Below are 27,122 nucleotides of genomic sequence, written 5' to 3' on the forward strand. Positions count from 1 at the left end.
GGTTAAAGGAATAAAGTTTCAACAGAAGAAACCATCACTGAGATACCCAAACGGATGTAGGAACTACTTCTCAAAAATAAATATTTTGTTAATTTGTCAAGATACAGCTTTCCGATTTAATACAGGAATGCTTTTGTTTCGGTCTGAGCGGCAGAAATGACTCGGAAATTGAAGTATAATGTGAACTGCATTATCATGTGGGGATCTATCTTCATCGGTTGCACAAACGTACTCAACCAGCACAGCTTACTAAACTTTTAACCAATTTCCGACGTATCGACAAAAGTTGCTACTCTCCCAGTGGGTCTAACCTATTGTTACACACTGTTTCACACGTGATTACACAGTCGCGTATCTGAGCACGACTGGGTAGCCCCATCAGCTGGCGGTGGTCGAGATCACTGCGATTTAGGAATGCGACCGCTGGAGTTGGCATGCTGCATCTAGTTACATTTAAATTCAGATGAGCCTTCACAACAAAACTCGGTGTTATCTGTCGCCAGTTATTTAGTTGAAAATAGGGATTCCGTCAAGTCTGGATCTGCATTCCAAGCCGCATGCACAGGGTTAAGTTGAACGGTTATCAAACACTTGATCTGTGTTAGTTCTATTTTTCTGGTTGAAATACATGCTGTTTACTGTGATAACTGCAGTTGGCGTTTTGATGGAAATGAGGTTTCATGCCCCAGAAGGAATTAAAATTTAACCCAGCCTAACCAATTCACTTGCCACTGTTCGACTATAAAACTGCATATTTTTTATCACTTTGGTTTCAGCTTTCAGTATTTTCAAACCGCTTTAGTTTGCCTTCTGATGAATGTCCATTTCTTTACGAATACTTAATCGGAACCTCAGAAACTGTGATAAGGTTAATCTGAGAGAGGACCACCTTGTAATGCATACGTAGGTGTTTTATGGCATGCGAATCAGGTGCTATACCTTTTAAATTACAGTAAACCACCTATTGTTTCCTCCAGTCTTCTGCTTTGGCTTGACATGTTATACTGCATTTGTGCAGTTGAATATGGTGTTCTTTGTTTTGCCCAACTATTGAACCACCAGCCCACTGACGAGCTGTTACGTCGTCCCGAGATCGACAGCTGACAACGGGCTTGCAGATTGCCGGTTATTTGATTCTGTTGACGCTTAGACGTGAGTCCAATCAATGAAGAAGGGCACTAAGAAAGCGGAGATTAACGGATTCGACCGTAGTCGTCCCGAGCTATTCTGTCCGTACATTTTATTTATGAACCCATTTAGATGAAAGTTGTCTCCCAAACTTCTGTTATTTTTATGCCAAACTAGGAGGCCAGTGATCAAGAAAAGTCTGTACTTATCTAGTGGCCTCGAAGACTATCTTCCTCGGAGTCATGCATCTGATGGGAAAATCCTCACGATTGGAGTGTCTGGTTGACAAAACCAGGAAGTTCTTGGGTCGTGCGTTACAAAAATGTGTCGCGATATCTCGAATATCGTAGCAACTGAAACATGAGGCGGCTTGGTTTAGCCCATTCGGTTGCCTGGAAACATCAGAACCGAAAGATTCAGCTGGAGTCTCTCGAAAAACCAAATTAGTTTGCAAATTAGTGTATTTGCTGGGTCCTACTTCGAGGAGTCAGATCAACCAAGGTTTGTTTCACGTGGGATCACGGTTATCTGTGCACATGTGCATATTCAGTCACGTTCATTTGAGCCACTGCATCAGTTGTAACATTGTTGATGGGCGTGTCAAGTAACATGACCCCAATTTCCTCCACGGCCAAATATGTGCACTGCTGATGACCTCATATTAAAAGCCTGCTTTCTCTTCGGTATGGACCAGACATAAAAGTCGCTCCATGGCGAGAAGAAGACTAAACAAACAGCTGCTGCTGCCCAAATAGGTAAAAAGTTGTTTTTTTGAGGTTTCTTGGAAGCCAATTTTATGCTAGCTAACGTTTATTGTGACACCCAATAGATAGTCAGTAAGCTGCTATCATACCGTCTCGTTTGATTGCCTAGTTTTCCTTCGGTGTTTCCGTCTGACATGTCGATAAGCTACGCCGAAGCAGGCGGGTTTTTTGTCCGAGGAGTTACCACTAGAAGAATCATACTGTCTCGTTTGATTACCTAGTTTTCCCTTGGTGTTTCCGTCTGACACGTCGATAAGCTACGCCGAAGCAGGCGAGTTTTTTGTCCGAGGAGTTACCACTAGAAGATGCTGACAACAGATGTCAACGTGCTATTTATTGAAAGGTGAGTGAACCTTTGGGTTGTCTGAATTCTGACTAAGCATAACGCTGGTCAGTTCCTCGTGGCTCAGCTTTTGACCGGAAGGCCTCGGGTAGTACCGTGCCTAGAAATGCAAGAACTGTGTATCACTGATCATTCCCTACCGGGATAAAACACTTGTACAAATCTCTTTGGCTTTCGGCACAACTTAGCATTGCTCTAGGAATGAAATATATAGTGGATCTCACTTCAAACATCGCTCGAATTTCGCTAAAAAGTTTCACCCTTTATTTTACGGGAATTCAACAATGATCGGCACCTTAAACGTGTCCTTCTAAACAACAAAAGCATCCAAAAATTGGTAAGTAGTGTACTGAAAATAATAACCATTTGAAATGATACAAAGATAAAACAAACCAGAAAACTCCCAGCTAACTGGATAAACGTTCGCAGTGATTGGGCTTATCTGAAAAACATTGTGAAAATCGGAAATGTGGCTAAATCACTCGTCGCCTTATACGCAGTTCTATAGTATAAAATAAACTGATTTGGTAGTGACCAGAATTTGTGGGAGTGTAGGCCTTTTGCTGCTCATTTTTTGCACTTGGTGGCCATGAAAAGACGCCCACCCCCATGCGAACGGTGTGCATGCGTTTCTTGTCTCCAAATTGATACTTGCTCTTCACTTGCCTCAGTTAGCTTACAGTATCCTCCGGGTACCTCAAAATGCGTCTTTCTACTTTCTTCCGGGATGTTAAACTTCACACAATATCCTAAACGAGAGTCATTTTCTTTCATACGCGTTGAACGGGTCACTGGGACTTCAATTAATTTGCAACGTTGAACACCTGGTTTCGGATCATACATATCGATGATTTCCTCTTCATCACTGATGTTTATTGAGGGAATGGACCTCGAAAGGTTGTTATTCTTCGTGGATTTCAGATTTTCCACAAATTCCCATTGTGTGCACCGGTCGGAATCGGCAGGTGATTTGGTAGATGGTCTGCTTCGTGTTCCCGGCGGAGAAAGAAACCTCGGCCGTGAACGTATCTCTCCAACGCTATCGTAGTCTTTTGACAACTTTTCTTGAGTCCGACTGGTCACAGTAGTATCCACACAATCCCCTGCGCCTCCCACTTTGGTAAATAGTTTTGAACTGCCGCCGTATGGTTTGTTTGAATAGTTTAACACCGTAACGCTGTAAGTTTTAACGTAAACTTTCTCGGGTGATGATCTTGAGTTTTCTGTCGGGAACGATGGACTATTTGCATCATTCGGTTGGCTTGAATGAATGGAGTCAATATCTAAAGTCGTGTCATTTTCTGACTTTGCCGAAGAATACATGTAACTTCCAATAACGGTACTCTCATAACTTCCCTCGGGCCGGGAGCTAGAAATAGTGTGTTGATCAAATGCTTTACTGCTCTGTGGGTGATCTCCATTTAGTCGTTTTCCCAAAGACTCCATATCAGCAATCATCAGACATGCAAATATGGTCATTATCATTTTGGCCTTCACTTCAACTATATCCTCTGGAACGGCGAAGACGGCTGCACCGATCCGACGTGCCAGTGGAATCGCATATTTCGCATTGGCCAGCTGATCCTGAGAGGGAAAAGGGATCCGAGAAGTTGTCTGGATTACGTAAGGCACATGTTTGTACATGTTAAAAGGAATCAATGGTTCATCGGTTCAGTCGTAAACCTTGACCTGATTTTTGCTTTGAAAACCTTGTCGACATCTTACGGAGATAACGGCGTTGAGGTCCCTGCGTCTCCCACCTGGGCTATAGACTCTTCATTATCCACAATCTTCCGAGAATTCAATGCGGGTAGAGACCAGCTGCTTGCCTTAGAAATGAATTACTCTTTTGTCCTTTACTGGGCTTTCATTTCGAAGCTAATGAAAAAATATTTCTGCACTTATTATCAGGAGCATACATGTTGTTGAATTAATTACTTTACATCCGACTGTTTTGGTAAGCCCTGGTACTATTCGGTTAAACACCACCGTTGCTAAAACACAAGCCTAAAGCTCCACAAAAAATTCCTACCGGATTCTTCGAAACAAATGTTTCAAATCACTCACTAATAGTCAGCGCTTGTTATGCCATGTTATCATTAGCCCCGCCTCGTTTACCCGCAAGACGGCCCAAGTGGTTAGAACGCGAGTTTACTGACAAGAAGGTGCGTGGTTCGAACTTGACCTCTGCATCTCCACTTCCGTGTCTAGGCTTGGGCAACCTGGCAGTATCCCATCCCTAGTGTCTCCTTTGCGTGGCATGGTATGTAGGCCCCGAAAGGGTGTTACAGATGAACAAGCCGCCATCCACAAATACTGAAAATGATTACATGTTCAATTAAAATTCCACATAAACGTTGTTTACATAGGCTACTCGATTGTGATGTATAAATTTTTGACGCTTTTCTATCAAACTCAAACTTATCGTCGTTACGCTCGCTTATGCAAGTCAGTTTTATTGTGCTGTACTCTGGCCTGTCAAAAAGCCAAGGAACTAATTTAAAAACTTTAACTTAAATCAAATGGTCCGCACAAGAAATCCCTTGCACACATGCGTGGATCCACTCACTCTCAGTAAAAAATGTTTAAAGTCGAAGATTTGCTGCCTGCAAACAAAATGATTTCGTTGAAAGCCTTATTCCAGAAAAAGTTCACAGACTGTAGGGTACACGGCACTTTCGTTCTTCTGTGATGGCAGTGTACAACTGGACTCACCCACTTCTCTCCCTTCAGCCATGTTTCACCTCGTTGACGTAACCTGGTATTGACGAATTTCGGCTAAAGGCCCACTACACATACGGCTTCTGAAAGCTCCGTGATGTATCACGATAAGTTTTTTCCTTCTAATTAGGTAGTGCAGTCCCCGAATTTGAGTCAGCTTTATGTTCCTCTTAAACCAAAACTCATTAGGTTTCAAAGGAGACTCGGCTGAATTACAGCTGAGTCTCTTTTTTGTTATATCCCTCAACTGAACGTCTTTCACAAATTTTTCCAGATATCACGATTTGTTTTCTTGTCAAAACAGACCACCCACATGTCTGACTACCGAATTTGACCATCTTGGAACCCATCAAATAGGCGCTGTCGTCTGGTTACTATCGACCAAAATATTTGGCATCTAGAATTGTTTGAAGATCTTAGATCGTAAGTTCGAGTTTCATCATTCAAATAAAGTCAAGAATCTTGGAGAAATATAAAGCTCTGTATTTTTGCTCCGTAGCTGATAGCTTACTACACATCTCGAAAACCTCCAGGAAAATTTGGACCTGCAAATTTTCGGTTGATAGTAAAACGTTTTACCCATTCGCTTGCTGCAGTGACTGATTAGCACTGCAGTAAGGTTGTTTTCTAAAGGGATATAGAGTCATTCATTGCTCTATGGCATATACCCAGTGATTAGTAGTACGCGCCAGAGCGATGATTCTCAACCAGGAAGAAACAGTTGTATAACGCTTCCTGACTTCTCAACATACACTGATTCCAAATTCAGAGCGACATTTTAGTTAAAAAAACGTAGGTAGGAATAATATGAAACGAGTCAGATTCTTCTTTTTAAAGGTAAAACTTTAGTGCTTCTGAATCCGATAACTCCACGTGTAAAAGGTTCTATGTGTCATTAGCAACCCATCTACAACTGAGGCCCAATCAGGTTCGGTAGAACAGAAAATCCGGCTTTTCCGAACGATTTTTTAAGTTGAATAGTTTGTTCAAAGCTTCACGATTTTATGTCTAAAGTTTTATGTCAAAGTTTTTGTATGAAGCCATTATTGGGTAGTCTACTGTTTGGTTTGTTTCCATTCGTCTATTATGTTTAAATAGAGAATTCCTCTTTTATTTCCCGGCAGACTGAATAACCGCTCCTTCAACTTTGACGTTCCTGTCCATTTTGCGGTGATATCTTCTCACCCGTCCAGAATTAAAATGCCATTTTAGCCGTTATTAAATAATTCTTTCAGCTTTAGTATATAAACGTTCTGTTGCTTTGGGTATTCGCATAAAACAACTACAGGTTTTGAATTCTTCACATCGAGAAAACAGACAAAAACTAAGCAAACCCTGCACTTCATGCTGCCCTTGAATGAGATAACCAATGGGTTAACAATGAATGGTTTTGGAAGTAAAATAAACTGCGCGTTCTGTTACTCCAAACTCCTAGGACCTCTTCCCACAAACTCAAGTTCTGGATGCTATCCCAAGTCTTTGCGACTGGTGAAATTTGGCTTCACCCAGTTGCCGATTATTCTACACATCTGTCTGACTACTGTGAACAGTGGAAGTTACCTGTCTCTGCAGCTATTCATGATTACGGACGACCCAAATCTCTTACCTACATCTTCTTCGACTGCTACGTCTGATTTGCCACAGATGTTAAAAGAGCTCTCTTTAGTTTGAGCTAATCAAGAGTCGGATAAGTTTTTGCCTAAACCATTTAATACCAAGACAGGGGTTTTCTGAAGATCAAGCCTCTCACTGAAATCACTGAATATTTGGACCAATAGTTATGAATTTTCGCCATTTGTTTAGATGCATGTTCGAAATGGTAAACATCTTGTTCAAAACAAGTTTTGCAACAGTGCAAACCGTTCATTGGAAGCGTGGTCTGGTGTGAGAGCCCGAGGGGAGCAACCAGATGGGGGCATGTATATGAGTTTCCTCCGCCTGTCTGATGAACACCAGTCCGCAGTCCTGGACGGTGTTCAGAACAATGCTTGATAAGTTTATAAAGAATACTAGTAGAGCGGCCTTATATAAAAAGAGAACATATCAACTTACTGCTTTCGTTCTCCCAGGCATCACAACGTTGTAGTTCACTGAGCCAGGCCGAATAGCGTCGATTAGATCAATTATCGACATGCCAGACGCCAAGTTAGGGTCTGTAAAGCCCATTTCTCTAGAGATTCTCGTGGTCTTACCACTGAGTCGCAGCCTCTCATTTGCCCAGTCGATAATCTCTGTCTCAGTAATAGGTGAGTTCTGATTGCCTCTCAGGTTGGTGGTAACAACCTTGGGTCTAGCCCGTGTAAGCCGAGTCAATAAGGATAGAGTGTAGGCTCTCATAAGCTGCCACAGCAATGCTAAAATCATCGTCTTTTTGCCTTCATATATGTCATCACCCCCAAGTCCAACCAGACTAAAACCGGCTTCACGACCAAGCTTGATGACTTCATTGCAGTTTTCTGGAATTAGAATGAGTAGCAGAAATAAAATGTAAGCAAAGTTTCTGTTTGAAATTAACATAGCAAAGAGCTGTAATTTTGAAAGAGATTTTCGGCAGTACAGCAAGTATATCAGCGTTGGCCGAAATAAATCGCCAGGTTTGTGTAGTGACACTCATCCAGCAACCACTTTGAGGCATTCACCACAATTTTTATATATCCTTCAGCATTGATGGCAGCAAAATTTATTGAATATTTTCAACTACTTATAATTTGTAAGTGGATAAAAATTAATGTTTTTTGGCTAGTCCAAAATTAGCCCAACGCCAATGAGTTATACATAACTTTGAAGGTATGCTGTTGTTTGTTCGAGTACTGTACACATCAGGGTGACTACAGACTTTGTGAAATTAAATTGTCCAAAACATATTCTTCATAAGTACTTACCGAGGCGCTGAAAATTTGCCTTGGCCGGTGCTTGGCCTAGTTCCGTGTGCACATGGGACCAATCTACGGAGTTTTTCTTCACAAGATCAAACAACTTGAGAAGAGTTATTCCATCTTTCAGATCACTGTATAGGTGATTCACCGTTTTTGTCAGTCCCATTGAGTTGATCCAATTCCTGTAGGCTGCACAGGGGAGGGAATTGAGATTTCTTCCTCGAGCATCAGAATATTGTGACAATGACATACACGTTTTTCTAATCGCTTGATAAATTAACAGCCCTGCTTCATGTGCTAATTATTCAGTCATATTCCGAGATATGAGCGGGTAATAATATGAATTAGTTAAAAATGAAGTCCGCTTACGTTCGTCATTCCAAGTGGAACGTATTCACGAGAAATTTCTGAACGGTAGCTCCTTCTGTCTCCAGTTATAGACATTTTGAAGTAAACTATCCTGAGCACTTCAAATTCGCTGGCGGTGAAGTCCTTAAAAACATACATAGAATCAGAGTTTATGCTCACCGTGTGAGTACGGAACCCCCAACTTTCAGTTCGTAGCAGGGATAACGAGTAATAGAAATAAAATATTTATTCATACTTACAATACATGATTCGGAAGAAGGCATAGAGAATGCACTAGTCCAGCTTCAAAACTGATATATATAAGTCAGAATCAGATAGTTTGGGTTTCCACTGCGATACGTTGTAGCTGTCAGAAACTCCAAAAAGTGATTCGATTGATAATTTCAAATCAGCAGCTGGAACACAGCAGACCTTTATTCGTGAAAAAACTCGATTAAAAGATGTACAAATGTTACCGTGAATTTGTTGCACGAGGTACCTCGCACAGCAGAGAACTGTGCACTCACTTTTTTCCTCCCGTGTCTCTTCAATTTCGGCCACTTTCTCCTCAACTTCTGTGGGTTTTTCCAGTGCTGGATATCCATGAAACAGGTTTGCTAGAAAGGCCAAATTTAGCCGCTGTGAACCGCTGACAATGTCCTCCGGACGGACGAAAACACGACAGTCCAGCTTCTCAGCATTTTGCAGAACCATTTCTGCTCGCTGAACTAAATCTACGGCATCCAGAATTGCCTGTTTCGGTAAAGAGGTACAAACCAAGCAGCATTCACGTGAGAATAAAAAAGTGCATTGCAGAGGAAGCGCTGGTAAAGAATGTTTAATCAGATGGTCGTATCAGTGTGGGTTAAGTAATATAATACACATTAGTAAGTTAAAAACGCCACACTAATGTTTTGAAGACCTACTATGCGAATTTGCATTATGGGTGCGTATTATTGAGAGTACCAGATTTACTATTTGACTATACACTACCTCAGTGGTAGGTGGTTTCAAATTAGTTTTCAGCTCTGGGTGACAATTGTTTGTCAAGAGGCAGTTTACCTTATGTTATTCACAACATTTTCCTCCTTATTGATTTCAGTACCTATTGAACACGTCTATCGTTTAATGTTACGTCTTCTGAGCAGTATAAGATACCACAACTGCAAGGTCACGAAACCCGAAATGCAATAAAGCTCTCATACTAGAAAGATTGGGCTGAAATTTCACGTCCCAATTTGTTGCACCTCCACTTGCTTAAGGATTTAACACTGAGATCAAGACCATCACGCATGGTGGTGACGGGAGGCCATAAACTTTGGAAGACGATCGGTTGATGAAAGCTGATGAGCAAGCCAGCTCAGGCCGCCCCCGTCAGATAATTGTACATCAGCAAAGCATCAATGTTAAGCATTGATGTCATGCTGTCAATGATGACGATGATGATCTGCTTCAAATCCTTGGAAGTTTGCGTCCAACCTACACCTCAAGGCGTAATTGTTTTGATATAAGGATATATAATGATATGATATATATGATATATATATGATATAAGGTTGAACCCTTGTACGGATCTAAAAATAAACAACAGTTGCGCAGTCTGCACTTTCCTCGGATAGGGACCTTCTATCTCCTTCATTGGCCTTCTTGATAAAAATCTAAAGATTATTTAATGAAGATCCGAAGATAGGCCAAAAAAAGTAAAACACCCGGTGAAGCTTTTGACCCGTGACATGAAACCCAAAGCGTCAGATTAGAATCGGAAAAAGTTGAAATTCCCCCCTCATGTATAGAATATCAGAAATGATAACGGGACAATACCAAGCTACGAAATGCTATTGGTAAGAAAAGAATGGAGAGCATATGACTGGCTTTCGAACAAAGTGGTCTGCCGATTTCGGTGGATGACTGTACAGACACATTTCAACAAGAACCAGGTTAATAGCAGTCTATTTTTGGGCCGTTAAGATGTTATAACAGGCCAGCAAGTGTAACCAGGGAAAGGTTAACGTAGGAGCATCGTAACCAATAAGCTTACTTTGGTTGAATGCATAAACGGCTTTTTCTCTTGAGGGGCAATCTTCTCCACCAAGTAAGCGTACACCTCGCAGTTCTGAAAAGATACAATGGGGAAAATTCAGAGGGTTCTCGTTTGTAAGCATTATTTCGGTCCCAATAACAAGGCTGACAGTACTTGGTCATCAGAAAGAGGCTTTTTTATATACCCGGATGGGTCGATATAATGAAGGTATGTTCGTAAAAAGTCTCATTCTGTCGAACACTGTGGCACTCTGCAGGGCTGTTCAGCGAATATACGGACTTGTTCTGTTTGGGTTTTGTAAATTTCATTCTGGAAGAGTGAAGTAGCCTAATATAAGTTGACAGTGCGCCATTAAACCTCGATACAATATCCTGTCTACTCGGAGAAGAACGAATATCTATAGAAAATTCAGTGGCTGAAAGCAAAACCTTGATGAAAAGTCGCTTTGGAAAAAATGGCTTATTTCTTGTCTAGAAACGACACACTACTCACGCAGCTGCTGGAAACGCCTCGAGAGTTAACGGCCGGTTTCGTCCTTATTGGAGCTCATTAGGTATTCACAGTCCCCGAGTTTCCATCAACCACATATTTTACTTGGCCTACATCCGTTTTATCAACAATTAATTTTTCGAAATTAGACAGTGCAGAAAGGAGTGGTAAAAACCTTATCTGAACGTTTGGTAATGACCAGATGTCTGTCAGGAATCGGCTAAGTATTGGTGCTTTCCGTGTTGTATCATGGTCTTCGTATTCTGTGGACTGTCGGTAGGGAAACATACGATGAAAATTGGCTCTCAGAAAACGGTTAAAATTGTGTGTGAACAGAGTTTTGATGTGAATCGCCTTCCTACTGAGACAGAGGTGGACTGTCAGTGATGCCTCCACCAGAATGAGGTCCTCATTAACGGGCTTTACAACATCGGCATCATCAACTCTGTGACTACAATCCGATGAAGAATATCTATCTTACCCAGCTGGAGAGGAAGTGTCTTCAGATCTAGTGCCCTGCTCTTTGAGTACATGAATGACCTCTGGCATTCCCACTAATATCGTTTTTGCAGCCACTTCCCCAATTCTGCTCGGGTGAGATCCACGCTGTGTCAGGCAACTCGATTTGCATGTACAATCTTTCACAAAGGTTCCAAGCAGATTTCTTTAGGGTTGCTTAGCTCACTAACTAAAGTAAGTATTAGTGTTGTTTCCCCACTGAACGACACCAGCCGTAGTGCTCCTACCACAATGTTGCCACCAAGTTATCTTATGTGAGAGAAAAGATTTTATTTAGAAATAGGCAATGGCATTCATTTTCACATCTCGTAAGCTTGTAGATGAATGTGTTGCCTGCTCGCTATTCACAAACTTCACAGCGTAATATCCGGATAGAATATTATCATCGAAGATTTTCAAAGGATGCAACTGGATGCCTTGAAAGACTAGGTAAATATTGGATGAGGAGAGCCTTGGAGGTACGTGCACCACTATTGTAACATGGAGGTAAGCACCAGCAATGTCCGATCCTAACACACAACATGGATTTCACATCCACATGTGATAGGCTTATGGCGCTGTCCACTTTCCAGAACGTGATTCACAATATTTACCCGATGTAGGCTGTACTCATTGAAAGGTATAGCCGTCAATTGAATCTAATGAAGTTTGTACCGTCAGTTCCTATCCATATTGACTATGTAAGTATTTGAATATGGATTGTCCTAATATTTTTATATTCTGTTTGTTATACGGTCTTACGTGAACAAAATGACATGAGTGTAGGACATCTGAACACCCGCTGCCCCCCCCCCCCACACTGTTCTACCGATGAAGAGAGTTCTGGAAATGGGGATAATAATTACGCGTTGTTAACGATCGGTGTGAAAGTAATAGTCATGAGTATGAGTACGACAATAATGGTTTGGATGATAGTAGTGGTCATTATTGAAAATATATCCGCCTTAATGTGTGTGGTAAGGATAATGTTGACTGTGATTGTGGTAATAATCATAGTAAGCTCATACTTTGGTTTATGCCATCTTCAAGATCAAGAAGAGGTTCTTTTTGTTCGTTGAATGGCTCATAAATTCGGAACTTCTATTATTGGCCTGAAATTTAGAATGACTGATGGGGTCAACAGACGAACATAACAAATCAAGATCGCGTTTATGGGCCATGTTACTTATAGCCTCAAACCAACGCGTGGTTGTTCATAACGGGCAATTTGTATTCTGATTTTATACGTACGCCGGATATGGTAACTTGGACTATCTGAGGAAGTCAACCGATAAAATCACAGAAGTACTTCTGACCCTACTAACGTCCGATCCGAAACTATTTGACCATCAAGAGGACATCTACTGACATAGGAAGTAATCCAATAACCACGTTGGCTTGTCATGCACTATTCATCCAGTAGGACTGTTCAAGTTTTCTAGACCAAATTCAGGGTGACCCAAACCAAGATTTTAGAAATGAGCTTAAAAGAGATGGAGCAATCCAAGTGTTGTTGATCCCTGTCACTTTTTACAATGGCTTTGCATGATTGTGCGTGATTTTGGCTGGAGCCTCCGAGGGCCTCCCAACAGCACGTGCAAGCTTTGTTGAAACCGATCATGGTAGGCCGTTAAACAGCCACAATCATCAAATTGTTTTTTAACGATCCACCTTTGAAACCAAATGAGCCATTGGGATTCGCCACTGGATGGACAAGGACCTTGCTCTCTCCGGGATGAATTCTTCGTCGTCGTTGATCGGCGCTGTCAAATCAAAGGTTATGGAAACCCAGTGAACCCCACACTGATGATGTAACCTGAGCTGACGAAGAAACTCTCGCAATCTAAACACCGGTCTTTGGGAAAAGACCAACAACCAGAAACTCACTTATATCCTATGACAAAAATTCGATATGTCCATATCTTTAAACTTTCGAATAATTTGCTCAGCTATAATAACCTTCTGGTGGATGGCTCTTATGCCACCTAAAAGAAGTACGAGGCCTAGATGTCCTCGGGTTGACCAAACCCAGACGGGAACGGATGAGATACCGGAGTTGGGTTGAAATCACAGATCTCCCGGTCAGTAAGCCCGCGTCTTAACCACTGATAAGAAGACTACCAGCGAGGAGATCCATTTCCGAACTGCTTTTCTCTCACGATGCAACTAATAACTCTGTTTAACTTTCATTATCTTTTTGGAGTCAGGCTTCCCAAGTGTATTACGTTTGTGACTACAACATAAACGCTGGTTGAGATCCCGACAGCAAAAAGTATATATATATATATATGCGGATCGAAGAATGTCTATTCCTTGCCTGAGATAACTACAAAGTATTGTGTAGAAGATAATGTTATTCAAAGTCTGAAAGTCAAGTGGCAACTATGCTTTGTCTTAAACTACACACTGGTCATATTGCTTTAAATAACTACAAATTCCGATGACCAGTTACTTGCGATGTGGTTTTGAACTACTCGTCTTACCATCAGTTCTCACATTATTCACTCTCGTATACAAGTGTTCCGTCCATGCAAAGTATAAGAAGACTTTCATAACTTGTCCTTTCACTGTGATCTTTCCAATAGACCACGCTTTTCCAAAAGTCTTCATCAGGCTTCACATGAAATAAACGATTTTTCTGGTTTCCAGCTTGCACTGATAAATGTAAATCAGCCATGTGGACAGGGGTCATTTTGTGTGTGGAACTCGTCCACGTGGTGTGTGCACACAATTAGCATAAGGCGATATCATCCAGTGTGGACGACGTTCCTTATTGCTTGGAAAACGAATGCAACGAGTGATTTGGATGCTGCAGCATCGCATTTTATCGGATTAGCATACGGCCCGGTTTCGAATGCCAGGGTTAACCGACCAGATGAATCTCTGCAAAAATTGGTCCTCCGGCGACAGCTACCTTCATATGCAGTGGTAACTGTGGTTGACCAACCTGCACGTCTGAAACGAGTTTTGCCAACTTTCATAAAAGAACGCCTAGGTTCCAAAGAAAGCTTATTGTTCACGCATTCTAAATCGGGTCATGTAACTTAAGTCAGCTTTTACGAAGGCTTCGCTAGACATGATCATTCTTTACAGTTTTCAAGATTGTATTAGCTTACAACTTAGTGTGAAGATGCCATTTAGGGGCCGAGTTTCAAAAAAAGAAGTGCCGAAAATCTTCTGGCAGGGCCCAGTTCTGATGGCTATTTCGGACTGTAGAGCAAAAATATGTCACACCCCCAAGGTGCACCGCTCTAGGACCACCGAACCACCGTAGTTGAAAAAGCCGATTTTGATGGTGGTTGATTATTTTCACACGGGCGTTTGCGTACAGGTGTACACCTCATTCGAATGATCTTTAATAGCTCTCCAAATTCTGCCCAAAACGGTTTTGGTGAAACAGCAACCTTTGGGTGACGAAAGAAACCATGGCATCTCTAAGCGGCATACTTTTTTGCTCATCCGTTTGAGGAAAAATTAAACTCTGATTAGTCCTGGGCCATTTTCACAGTTGAAGTTTTGGATCAGTTAGCTAACTTACATAAGAAATCTTTCTGACGCATTTTGTTACCGTTTCCCTCATATACCCGATTGTAACTACAACTGGTAAGCTTCAACGTCATTGTAATACCGGCCTATTCAATTTCAGCCGTCATTAGCGAAAGGTTTGTGGGCTATTATTACTTCCCCTGACCTAAACTGATAGGCCCTAGCCAGGGATACCAAGCATGCGTTTTAAACTGGACTGCATTGGACATCGAGTTTGGTACCTCAGTCTAACAAGGTTAGCTGGACAATTAACCCAAACTGAGACGGTTATGTTTGAATGCCTTCTACGGTGGCAACAAGAAATGTGGGGGCAATACACGCGCGTTTTTTATCCGAAAGAATCCTTTATTGGACTTTTGAACAATAAATGTCTCGGATTTTTCGACGTGATTTCAACGCCCAATCTATCTTTACTGGGCTCACACTGAAAAAACACCGCGTGTCTTGATCACAAACTTTTGGAGAGCTTAAAGCCTTAAAGCTGTATACATTATACATCCTTGGGTTACCGTAAATTTGAATTCCTTTTTAACCCGTTCCACATTAGGTGGTTAGAAAAACTTAATAAACTAGACATTTAACATTTTACGAGACTAATGTCAAGCAGTGAGCGAACTACCTGTTCAAAGTATGTGCTGCGCAACTCATGATGCAGACGTTTTGAAATAACTACAGTCGATGGGTGGTTTCCAAGATTCAAACCCATTAAGGTGGATTTCCTCGGTTTTCTAAGGGTTATGCGGCTCCAGACCGGGGGGAACACGAATCGAACTTGATGCAATACATACCTGCCAAACTCCAGGCCCTCCCACAAATTCGGCTCAGAGCTACATAAATGCATTTAAAAAGTTGTTCTGCTTCTTGTTTTTTTGTAGGCCATGCTGTTCTCAAGAAATTCGACAAATATGGCCCTTGACACAAGGTTTAGAACACACCTTTGTTAAAAGAACAGCACTTGAAGCATATCCTCAATTTGTTTCTTAAAAAACATCCATTAGAAACCATTTAGAGCTTTTAGTTAGTATAACCTCAAGGATCTACTAATTTAGCACCAGACAAATGGTCGCCCACATCCATTAAGTAAAGAGCTCCGTTTAGCTAATTTTCCATATGCATAGAAGCCTACATGCTCAGCGATTTTTCTTTGGGCTAAAAGTTATGAGCGATACGAATATTCTGAGGGTGTGAGTGTTAGCCTCACCCTGCAATATAAGGTTATCAAACTCTACAAAGCGCTTTATGCTTTTTCCCAACTTGGAAGCGGTGTGAGTATCAAAATCCAAAAAGATACCAGACTAATCCAGATGCCCACTTATGGGCTGCCAGATGCCCATTGGGAACGTTATTCGCAAACACATTGAGCCTAACGTCATTTGTCTTCGAAAGAGAACGTTATTAACACCAGAAGGACGTAGAATTTTGATGCACTTTTTATCTGCGATAAATGCGGATTACACATGAATTAAACTCTTTGAATAGAGCTGAATATTAAACACGCTAGTTTTAATCATCTCATATAGGTATTCTCGTCTGGACTCAAATTTCTAATTGAAAGATTACACCCTGAAACTTACCTAGTCTGGTTCAGATAGGAACAATTCACAACGGAATGGTTCATTGAACTTTTATAAATCGATTTGTTCTACACGGGATATTATCAGTTCCACTCTTTGGAAACTGCTGGGTTCATACAACAAACACTTTTGGTAAGTAGCTAAACAGCAGGATAATATGGGCTTAAAAAGGCTGGTGGCGCATACACTTTAGGAACATACTCGAACGTCAGCAGTAAAGTTGTGCATTCTCGCATCGCTCTCAGTTCCTTTCAAGTGGTAATTCACCCATCGAATGAGTATATCTTCAGGTGACAACTTTGCAAATTCTGATATGGTTTCTTCTCCTTCAAGCAAGGTGGCCAATTCCGCATGAGCCACAACATTGATCTGCTTCAAAAGCCCAATCTAAAATAGCCAGAAAGCATTCGCTGCTATATATGACAAAGTAAGGTTTCCCTAAATTTGACCCTTGTGGACCTTGCATCAAACTGTAATTGTGCAGCTGAATATATAATCAAGCGGAAACACATCTAGAGAAGGCTCATTCAGAATTCATGGAGTGCAGCAACGCCACCTTGTCAACTGAGCAGCGGTAAAGTTGGTTTTTCGTGCAACATGCAAAAACGGTAACACAAAAATCCGTTTGATGTTCTCTATTTATTTTATTCATCGCCTTACTCATAGGTCTGATCGCGATAGTACAAAACGATGCATACCTGGACACAAAAGCACCCTCCGGTATTTTAGCGTATTGCATTTCGCGAAGGAAAGAGAGTCAGAGTTTCTTGTGCTTTGTGTGGTTTATTATGATACCCAGCTCATCCCTGAAGACCGTTTAAACCATGCGGTACATGGTTTTTTTGGTAAACTGCTTGTTAAAGTCTTAGTTCATTTTCTCTCCTGCAGTATTATATACTAATCTGAATATTCCTTCGATCCAATCTGGTATTTTTTCAATGAATGAACAGAAGTAATTACGTCTATCAAAATAAATGTTTAAACAATTCTAAACCACATTGTGAATGGTGTAACACAGCGTTAACTCACCGATGGTTACACCAGTGACCTTCTTCAGGAATAAAACAATGAAGATAATAATGTTATGTAAGTCCTCGTTTCATAAAGGTTTGGTAAACAATCGGTGGATTTATTGCTGGGCAAATTTTCGCTTTTGACGCAAAAACTTCGTCAGACCAAGTGAGTAAGTAAGTAGGTTCATTGGGCCTTAAGGCAGTCAGGGAACCAATGTGTGAGTTTTCTTATGATTAGTGACTTGATCAGTGTTTGTTGTTCAGTCTGATGTTCCTGTTTATTGATTAGTGGGAATGACTAAGATTTACGATAGATTGGTTAGGGGTGGGTTCGTCTTTATAATGAACCCGGATATTTTCGTCCCTGCTTCTTCAGTCTAGGACACCGTGATGGAAAATTCCTCTTGGGGTCGTTCACAGATTTCGTTCACCTGTGTTCGTCCAAGGGTGCTGGGACAATTGGTTTAGGGGATGGGGTTGGGGTGGTTAATTGGATCTAGCTCTACTTAGATTTTGCACTTTTGGACCCAGGACATTTCGCTGATAATTGCACGGCGCCCCGTGTCATCTCGGCTGATCTAAGACCTCTCTCCACACGTTTGCAAGTTCCACCCCTCTATTCTATTCACACTGGGATGCTTGGCGATTTCCACCGCCTCGGCCACCAGTCGCTGTGGTGTGAATCTTAAACCCCGTTATGTTAGTCCATTAGAACCCAACAGAACTAAGTGTTCCACACAAAACACAACATTTGTTAATAGTCTGCCATCGTCAAAAAAACATTTAAAAGACTTGGTTGAAGCAAAGCGAAATAGCAGCAAGGTGTACTGCACAATATTACAAAACAACTCCCAGAATATCACCACAATGAAGCTTTAGGAAGATCCAGCTTTTCACGAATACATCCTAGCTCAGGTAACACTCCAGTACCGACTGTCATTCTCAAAATGACTGTGCCGACTGGTTCGTAGTTCTTGGCGTAATAAGATTTGATTTGTACTTCTGTCTGAATAGTGCCCCCTAAAAGTGGCCGTAACGAAAGTCAGTTAGCAACCTAGTTTAAGCTTACCCACAAATTAAGGTATTGAAATGAATATATTTGTGTACTGACCACTAACCACAATTGTTTTGCTATACTAGGGTTGTCCACTGCTGTGTTACTGCTGAATAACTTGTATACAAGTTGTTTTGTGACGTCACATTTGTATCATTATTTAGTTAGTCACCCACTAACGACAGGGTGTTTTGAACCGCAATAGCCTTGGTACGGCTCATTACTACATTCATGCATATTTGTATACCAGCTTGCGAAAAATGCATCTACAGTCCATCAAAATTCGATTGGTCATCTAACACCTTTTCGAAATCATCCATATATATTGTTCTACTATTTCTGTTCTAGCAAACAAAGCTACTCAAAAGCATACAGCGTGCTGCCTTCTCTGAAAAGTTTGTCGGAAAATCACAACTGACCACTTTGTTTGTTACAGTTTTCCTAAATGTGCCAATCCTGAGTGTTTAGTTGAATATAAATATCTACAGATATTTGTACATCGTTTAACTAGACCAATTCAGTTATTTGATGATAATGCCTTTTTGGCAACTTCCACCCTAATCTTCTGAAGAAACCTGATTCTTGTGACAACACTTTCCTTATTTATTCCCGAAAAAAATTTAACGAATGTTCTTATTGCAGCTGTGTTGCGGGACATCCAAACCCTTCGCATTTTTCGGTGACTTTATTCAAAATGTAACCTGAAGGATAGATAAATCGCTCCACTCTGCAGATATGCGTGTTTTTAATTTGAAGAAATAAACAGATGAAAACACAACAAAAACGATCCCAAAGGAATGACAATTTAAATCATCCCCGATGGTAGCCCTGAATGAGGGATAGGTGAATAACGGTGAGAGGTTAAATGTCCTTGTGGTCGTTAATGGTTGATTTGAAACACAATGTGCTTCCCCAGAGTCATAGGGGTGTAAAACACTCTGGTAAATGGTGTGCGCTCGAAACTTTTAGTTTTTATTTACTGAGATTACAAAAAAACCTTTGTATTAAATGGAAACATGAAAGCAGTACTAGAAAACTCCATCGGCTATCCCGCTTCAAGGTTTTATGGAATGCAAATGTCCTAGTGTGGGATGATATATTACCTTTGATGATTTTTATAAAATACAGCCTTTTTAAGTACCTAGTCCTTTATTTTAAACCTCAGAATGGGGTAATCTCCTGCAACATCCGGGGCTAAATAGGTCCCACAGAACCAATATTCACTACGTTCATCCAACCGTTTCAAATGTTATTCGGGATGCGCATTATATCAAGAAGGCCCAAAAACCTTCACATTATGACGAATATAAATACTGTTGACTCACCTTAATGACTTGCCACAACAGACCCAACAGTAAGTGTTTTGTTCCATTGAGTATATCTCCGGCACCAATATTTACAACATTGCATCCGATTGCGCGTGCACTGTTCAGGGCCAGGGTAATATTTTCGTGCATTTGGAAGGTCGTTGGATGCTCGCTTTTGTTCAGAGCTCGTGGATCAATCGTTCCAGGAACGGAACAGTTTATGATTTTGCTACGAAACAGGAAGGCATTGTTTGGGAGATGTTACTTTAAACCCAGCCGCAAGCAGAGAGCATCTGAAGAGAGCGACCCAGTAAAGTGATGGAGGTAGCATAAATACCATCATTACGAACCGGAACATTATCAGATACGCTACTGCTTCACTTGTGCACAAAAAAGACCTCAACAGTGACAGAAATTTGTGACAGTCTGATAGTTCTTCAGCCGCACACACTTCTGGTGGCTTATTATTTCTTTCTCTTTGAATACGTCACTGTTTAAAATCCCATAGTAGCAAGTGCGTCAAGAAAACAGACAGCTCTCAGTATGGCTACCTACTCATGCTTTATGGTGCTCATTCTGCTTGCTTCCCCTCCTTTTTCTGAAGTCTGGTTCGGTTTAACACTTCTCGGGTGAAAAATCCCTTCAAGACTTGATCTCCCTCGGACCACGTAGGTGGCATCACTTCCCGTGTTACTTAAAACTTTGCACGCCAAAAATCGCAATTTTCGACTAGACCTTGTACCATGCCACGGTGTGTGGTATAGCAAACGTGCAACTGTGACCGCTTGGTGGACATTAAGAACCTAAGTTGTTGTAACTAAGGTGATTCACGTTTGCTATCTTACTGAATCTCTCCAATTTGTTTTTTTTTGCGGGTTTTCAGTTGTGTTACATTTTGTTTGTTCTAAATAACATAAGACAAGATTTCGTAATGTGTTTCACGGTGAATTTGGGCACTTGGTCTTTTTTTAAATTTAGTTGTTTGTTGAAACACTTTCGAAGCACCCAGGTGTACTAACCACGGACGAAATTTAATAACTTGTTCAACAGTTACATCATTTAAACTGCGTTGCAGCACACTAAAAATTCTACTATGGTGAATTTTGCTATAGCTCCTGTTAATTTCAACTGCTTTCTGCCTCTGGGCCATCAGGGTGATTTGAACTTTGATTTATACTTGAATATCTTCAACTTTACAAACCATGAGATTTTTAGTAACAGGCCAGTTTATTTACACAAGAGGCAGTGAAAACGTTTCCTTTAGTTTTATCCGTCATTTTATTTCATTGACTTTGTTCTCCAAATTAGAGACTAGGTTCAGATATGCGTGTTCTGGATTGATAACCTTGGTGGAAATGGGTGAAACGGTCTCTCTTTGATTCTTGTAGCATCATTTTCTGCGGTATAAAATTGGGTGCAAAATTCCATTAAAGCGCTTTAACTCTTCCTCCCTCTTTTTGCTTTCGCATTTTGTAGTCTATCTTACTTCACTTGACTAATTTTCCCTATTTTAGTTTTAGAACTTATCACAGTGGCTTTGATACTAGTATAAATGTCTTGCATTAGGCTGGTTATGCCTGATGTAAACTTGTGCAAACCCAGGCGACCTACACAAGGTGCCCAACCTTGCACACCTAGATGCTTACTTTACAAATATATGATAAAAAATGTCAGGTTTTGTGTGTACGCGCTATGCTTTGGTCCTCTTAATATCTGATTACATGACACTTTCCTACCTGCCTCCTACCCTTGTGGAGCAACTAAATTGTCAGAAATAAGCAGACAACATTTTTTAAAAAGGTTTTTGGTTATACAAAAAAAACATTTCCACGTATACACTTATTAATCTTTGAAGTAGTCGAGGGTTTTCTGAGTGGTAGAGTACAAGTATTCGCCCATTCTGAATGGTCTTGTTTTTCCACTATTCAAAGCCAGAGCTTTGAGTCTGAAATGTCGTCACTCATTTCACAGATCTTTTCCAGAATTCGTGTTCCAGAGGCAGGCTTGCGATTCTGAGACAAACGTGTGTTCAATAGTTAAACGTTGCCTTGAATGCAGCGGTTTAACTTAGGGGGCGTGTGATTAGCCATAATGGGTGACGGACCTGTCATATCCGTATATATCCGTATACATATATATAGAGAGAAAGAGCATATATATGGATGATCTCGCCTTCTCTACTCAATATTCAAATTATATATTTAAGTTTATAAATATCTGGTTAACTGTATGTCGTATCATATTAACACTAATGTATGTATTATGTGCCTTTTCTGTGAAGCTTTCATCAGGTATTACAGCCTTTTGTACTAGAGGTAAGCGAAAATTGCCTATTTCTTACTGAGTTCGCAACACTGATGTATGTATTCTGTGCCTTTCCTGTAAAGCTTTCATCAGTTATTACAGCCTTTTGTATTAGAGGTATGCGAAAATTGCCTATTTCTTACTGAGTTCGGCTCTAGTTGAAGTAAAATTATGTCTGTTTTCTTTGTTGTTTTTATTCTTAGATGACAGAGCTGGTGTTTCTATTTACTTTTGGTATGACGCGTAAAATATTTACATTATAAAATCTAAAATGCATAATGATTCGATAGTCATTTACTCCTCTGTCTAGAGACTGTTTTAATTCAAATAGCTGTTTCCGGTAACTAAATATTCCTTCCATAAATCAGTAATCCATCTTACTTGTTATCGCCCCTGTGATGCCATACACTAACTACTTCCTGAATGTTGTTGAGCTAGAAAAGGAATAAGGCAAAGGGCTGTAAAAAATAAATAACAGTCAATAATAGTATCCTACGTCAATCTGAACTCAGCGTCGTACACTCATAATAGAAAATTTTGTTTTCCCTAAATGTCAGTTTAAATGGTTACCTTACCCCTTATTTCTTGAGTTATCTAAAAAAATTAAGAGATTAGTTATGCTTTTTATTTATGGTGGTTATTTTTTCACTCAAATCCGTTGGTCTCAGGAGCACATCGGATTTTACAAGTACAACTGCATCAGATCCTCTACGAAAAAATCTGATTTAATCTGCCTCTGTACGTTACAAAATCTGACTGATTTTAAGCAGCAAGACACTTAACTTCCTTAGTTTATACTTGTGTGAGTAAGTGAGTAATGGGTCATTTTTGCACGTAAGTTTGAGAGTTCTCACCATTTAATCACAAAACAGAAGATGAAATTGAAATCCTTTTTAAAGCTCTTAAACATTGATGCAATGCAGAACAACATGCAGCACTTTTGATATTGTGACTAGTTTTATGTCTTCCTCAAAGGTTGAGCTCTTGAATTTTGGTCTCGGTATAAGGAGTATATCCATGTGTGATGCCTGAATTGTCCCCAGAACAATGGTGGCCTTTTTCAATCAAAGCAGCGTTAATATATAAATTTTGAAGTCTTCCTTAAAAACTTGTGGAATCATAAATCTCTTGATCTGTCTGTCCTCCACACGGGTTTGGATGTGAACTAAGACATATAGACATCTTGTGTATTTTACACTTTCAGAATCTATCGCCATAAGCTCGGAATTTTAGCATTGCTTATCATTTTAAATTTTAGCCGACAGTCATTTCGTTCATCCGGGTCAATGAGAAATTTTGTTTTTTGCGCAGTTTTTATTTTGCTCTATTGTCAGTGGTTACCAAGTAGCATCTAAGAGGAGCAATCTGGGTTTTGCGTCAGAAAACCTACACAAACTGTAACATAATGGACAAAAGCAGATTCTTATTGAACTGTAGTCGTAGTTTCATATACCTTTTAGTAGCGGTAATAATGCTCTCCTTATGTTGTCAATAACTAATGGATGAATCTTTTCTTTCCTCTAGCTAAGAAAGCTTTCAACTTTACGCCTCACAGTCCAAAATGTTAGCTGCTTTTTAAAAGTTGCATAAATTTTCTGCTACCTTCATGAGTCCTATTACATTACACCCACTTTCAACAGCTCTGTACTGCCAGTGCATCTTTTAAAAATCCACAAATTGAAAGCGCAACGGTAGCCTATTGCCTTTTTTATGTTTTTTTTAGTGTTCCGAAAGTAACTGCTGTTGTATGGGCAAGACACTGACAGTACTAAAGTAGGCAAACAGATGTAGTCTGCCTGCAATGAGCGAAGTGGTATTATCCAGTCTGGTTGAAAAAACGCTGATGTAAAGAACTACTTGTCTGGAGGTCTGTTACTGCCAGTTTTCTACTAACCTAAAGTATCGTCCTACATTCTATCAGTAATGTTCTTAATAGAGGTTATCTTTAAAATTACTATCCAATAAGACTAACACATGCTTTGGCATTTATTCTTACGTAGGTTTCATGTCTGTAAACTGATGTTTGCCTTTAGTTCTGCTATTTGTGTTAGCATACATATTTCTGTAACTTAACCGATGGTTCCTCTTAAATGAATTCAGCCAGTCATCAGTCACTTTAAAAACTACTCAAAACTGGTCTGCACCTCAACAAAATGCGTGGGTTTCCAGAACATTCAGGCTTTGATTATGTTTCTAATGCGTCTGTTAATATCTTAATATGATTACTTATACTCGGCCCTTTTGTTGTCATGTATTACTGAACTTTTAATTCTTGTTTTTTTTTGTGATTAACATTTTTTTCTTGCACTAGAGTTTATCTCTGTCGTTTTTCGCACTCAGTGTTTTAGCTTTCGGTGATGTTTTAACTTTTAACCAACCTGGGCTTTGTATTAAATGGACTTAGTAAATGCTGTGAGTATGCAAGGGGTATATACTGCAAAGAAATAGTGGATGGTATCATTCAGTAGTTGCGCTGTACTAAATCGTGTCCCATTATACCTCCACAACAACGTTTATCGATACCATTGATGGCCATTTGACCACAACTGGCTTCTGTGTAGCTGCGCGTAATTGCTGTGTTGTAGTGACAATGCTCCTTCCATTTCACACAGTGTCTGACATCTTGAAGCCCATAATTACGGTGGCATTGTGGATGCACAAGGACTCGTGTCCAAAATTTTCCCCATATACTAGTTATGCTTCAGGCGTCAGACATGGCTAACGCTAAGTCTATCTCAATCGTACGGCTATAGATTTTCAAGACGGATTAAGTTTAAACCCAAAAATATACGATGGTGTAGAATTGCTTCTTATCCTGGATTAAATTTTTTAACTGCAAAGAGGTACTTTCCATACATGTTCGGCCTGTGGTTTATAGCTATAAACTTTAGAGCTTGTCAAACTCCTATACGGTTTTCCCATTCATTCTTTGTCCGAACAGAATATTAGTCATGGAAATAACACCTTATTCTGCTACCTTTTCAGAAACAAATTTTGATGCTGCCATCCTCCAAGTTTAAGATCGCCTTTGAAACACCACTTTTTGGCTACTATCACAACTGTTACAAACAAATATACTCCTGGAGCACAAGACATGGACGCTTTTCTTCAACTTGTAAATATTTTTTATGCCAGTCATTGCAGTTTTTTACCGTAAATTTTTGGCATACGTAGGCTTTTACCTGATCCCTATTATTCGCTTGATTATTTCTCCTGTAGCCAGCATTTACTTGTGAGCTCTCCTTTATTTCTCGATCATTAAATTGTTTCCGTTCGTAAGCTATATATTTGCCTGATTTTCCTCACGTCTCTCAGTCAGACAAGCATTGTGCAGACAAGTTTTAAGATCGCCTTTGAAACAGCACTTTTTGGCTACTATCACAACTGTTACAAACAAATATACTCCTGGAGCACAAGACATGGACGCTTTTCTTCAACTTGTAAATATTTTTTATGCCAGTCATTGCAGTTTTTTACCGTAAATTTTTGGCATACGTAGGCTTTTACCTGATCCCTATTATTCGCTTGATTATTTCTCCTGTAGCCAGCATTTACTTGTGAGCTCTCCTTTATTTCTCGATCATTAAATTGTTTCCGTTCGTAAGCTATATATTTGCCTGATTTTCCTCACGTCTCTCAGTCAGACAAGCATTGTGCAGACAAGTAATTTTCACCCACCGATGGTCCACACTGATTGTAAACATGGCCGGTATTGTAGCAAATTTAAACGGGTGTTGCGACGAAACTCCACGTCATTCGCCATCATCACCAAGCACACAAGAATAGTGAACGATATTAAATAATTAATGCTATCCACCGGCTTTAAAACCGATAAAATTCCACCGTATACATGTCGGCTCAAAATTATTTCAGTAAAACATAACCTTAGTCTAAAGCGAACAGAGTCCTTCCATCCAGTACAAATGACTCAGTCACGTATTACAAACTATTTCATCGAAAAACTCACCATAAAAGTACGCCATCACTGCATTTTTCGTAAAGATCTCCTCCCTCCGAATCAAATGGAAAATAGCAACCACATTCCTTATCATCCTTCAAATTCCTCGTCGCGTTAGAATATTAAAGTTTGGCCCGGACTCACCTTTCAATCCAACTAGAGAAGGCTATCTGTTCCTCTTCGCTAACACTGTGGAGCGTATCATCTTCAACGTTCCCTCCTGCTGCGCCATACTGATACAATGTAGCTTTAGGCGCAACGTTCTCAATAGTTGATCGTCTTGGATCGTGTTTGCACACTTCTTGGTAAATCTGCAGCAGGCCTATTGATATAAGTTGCAATCTTACACGTTTAAAATCGTTCAACGTTAGTTCCTCTGTTTCTTCTTCTATCTCTGCAGATTTCAATGCATCAGTTACTTCCTCCTCGTTAACTTTGCAGCCCAGATTATGTAGTGCAGGTAGAATATCACATTTTCTCAAGTGCCCGGTATACTTTGGGTCGAACTAATGAATAACTTGCTCAGTCTCGCCAAACCCACCGCATAAAATGTCTCCAGAAGCTGGCTCAGTTTCGCAGGCTGTCGGCCACGTTTATCATCCATGTGCGATAACTGGATAAAACTGCGGTGATGATTTCATAAGTGCAACCTCCTGTACAATCATCAATACACGCATTCAAACAATACTTAGTTCACGTTCGCAAACGTGGATTGGCTTATTGCGTGGCCTTGGTTGTGACAATTCCATTCGCGTTACAGTCCACGAAGCCTCTCCTCTTTTAGGACGCGGCAAATTGACATCGGTGCTGAAGTAGGTGAAACGAGTTTGCCTCAGCCCAGGTGAGTTTGATGGGGAGCAATGAGCGTCAAGCATCGGTGCCTCAGCCCAGATGAGTTTGATGGGGAGCAATGAGCGTCAAGGGCAAGTCAAGTACTGTCCATATTATTGAACATAAAGCGGAATTCGTGCAACAGACACCACACTCAGTCACAAGATTACAGTATCCAACTCATTTTCAGGCTTCTTGACTGGCCGACAGACAGAATGACAACCACAAACATACGAACAATACGGTCAAACGAATCAAGTTTGTCGGAAGAAAGCCACAAAATGCTGACAATGGCAAATAGGTCGAGTATTGGACGATAAAATCGAG

General features: G+C 40.4%; 1 protein-coding gene across 1 annotated transcript; it reads right to left on the reverse strand.

Annotated features, from left to right (window-relative positions):
- Positions 1-2,587: 2,587 nt before the first annotated feature.
- On the reverse strand, positions 2,588-26,568 carry T265_00153 (hypothetical protein; the record flags this gene model as incomplete). Its single annotated transcript, XM_009163810.1, has 10 exons — positions 2,588-3,819; positions 7,009-7,412; positions 7,839-8,021; positions 8,708-8,933; positions 10,219-10,293; positions 16,530-16,715; positions 19,721-19,931; positions 26,109-26,275; positions 26,312-26,458; positions 26,506-26,568. 10 exons carry the CDS (start codon positions 26,566-26,568, stop codon positions 2,803-2,805), a joined length of 2,679 nt encoding a protein of 892 aa, XP_009162074.1.
- Positions 26,569-27,122: the final 554 nt, after the last annotated feature.

Source organism: Opisthorchis viverrini (assembly GCF_000715545.1).
Source record: "Opisthorchis viverrini unplaced genomic scaffold opera_v5_1, whole genome shotgun sequence".
Taxonomy (NCBI): Eukaryota; Metazoa; Platyhelminthes; class Trematoda; order Opisthorchiida; family Opisthorchiidae; genus Opisthorchis; species Opisthorchis viverrini.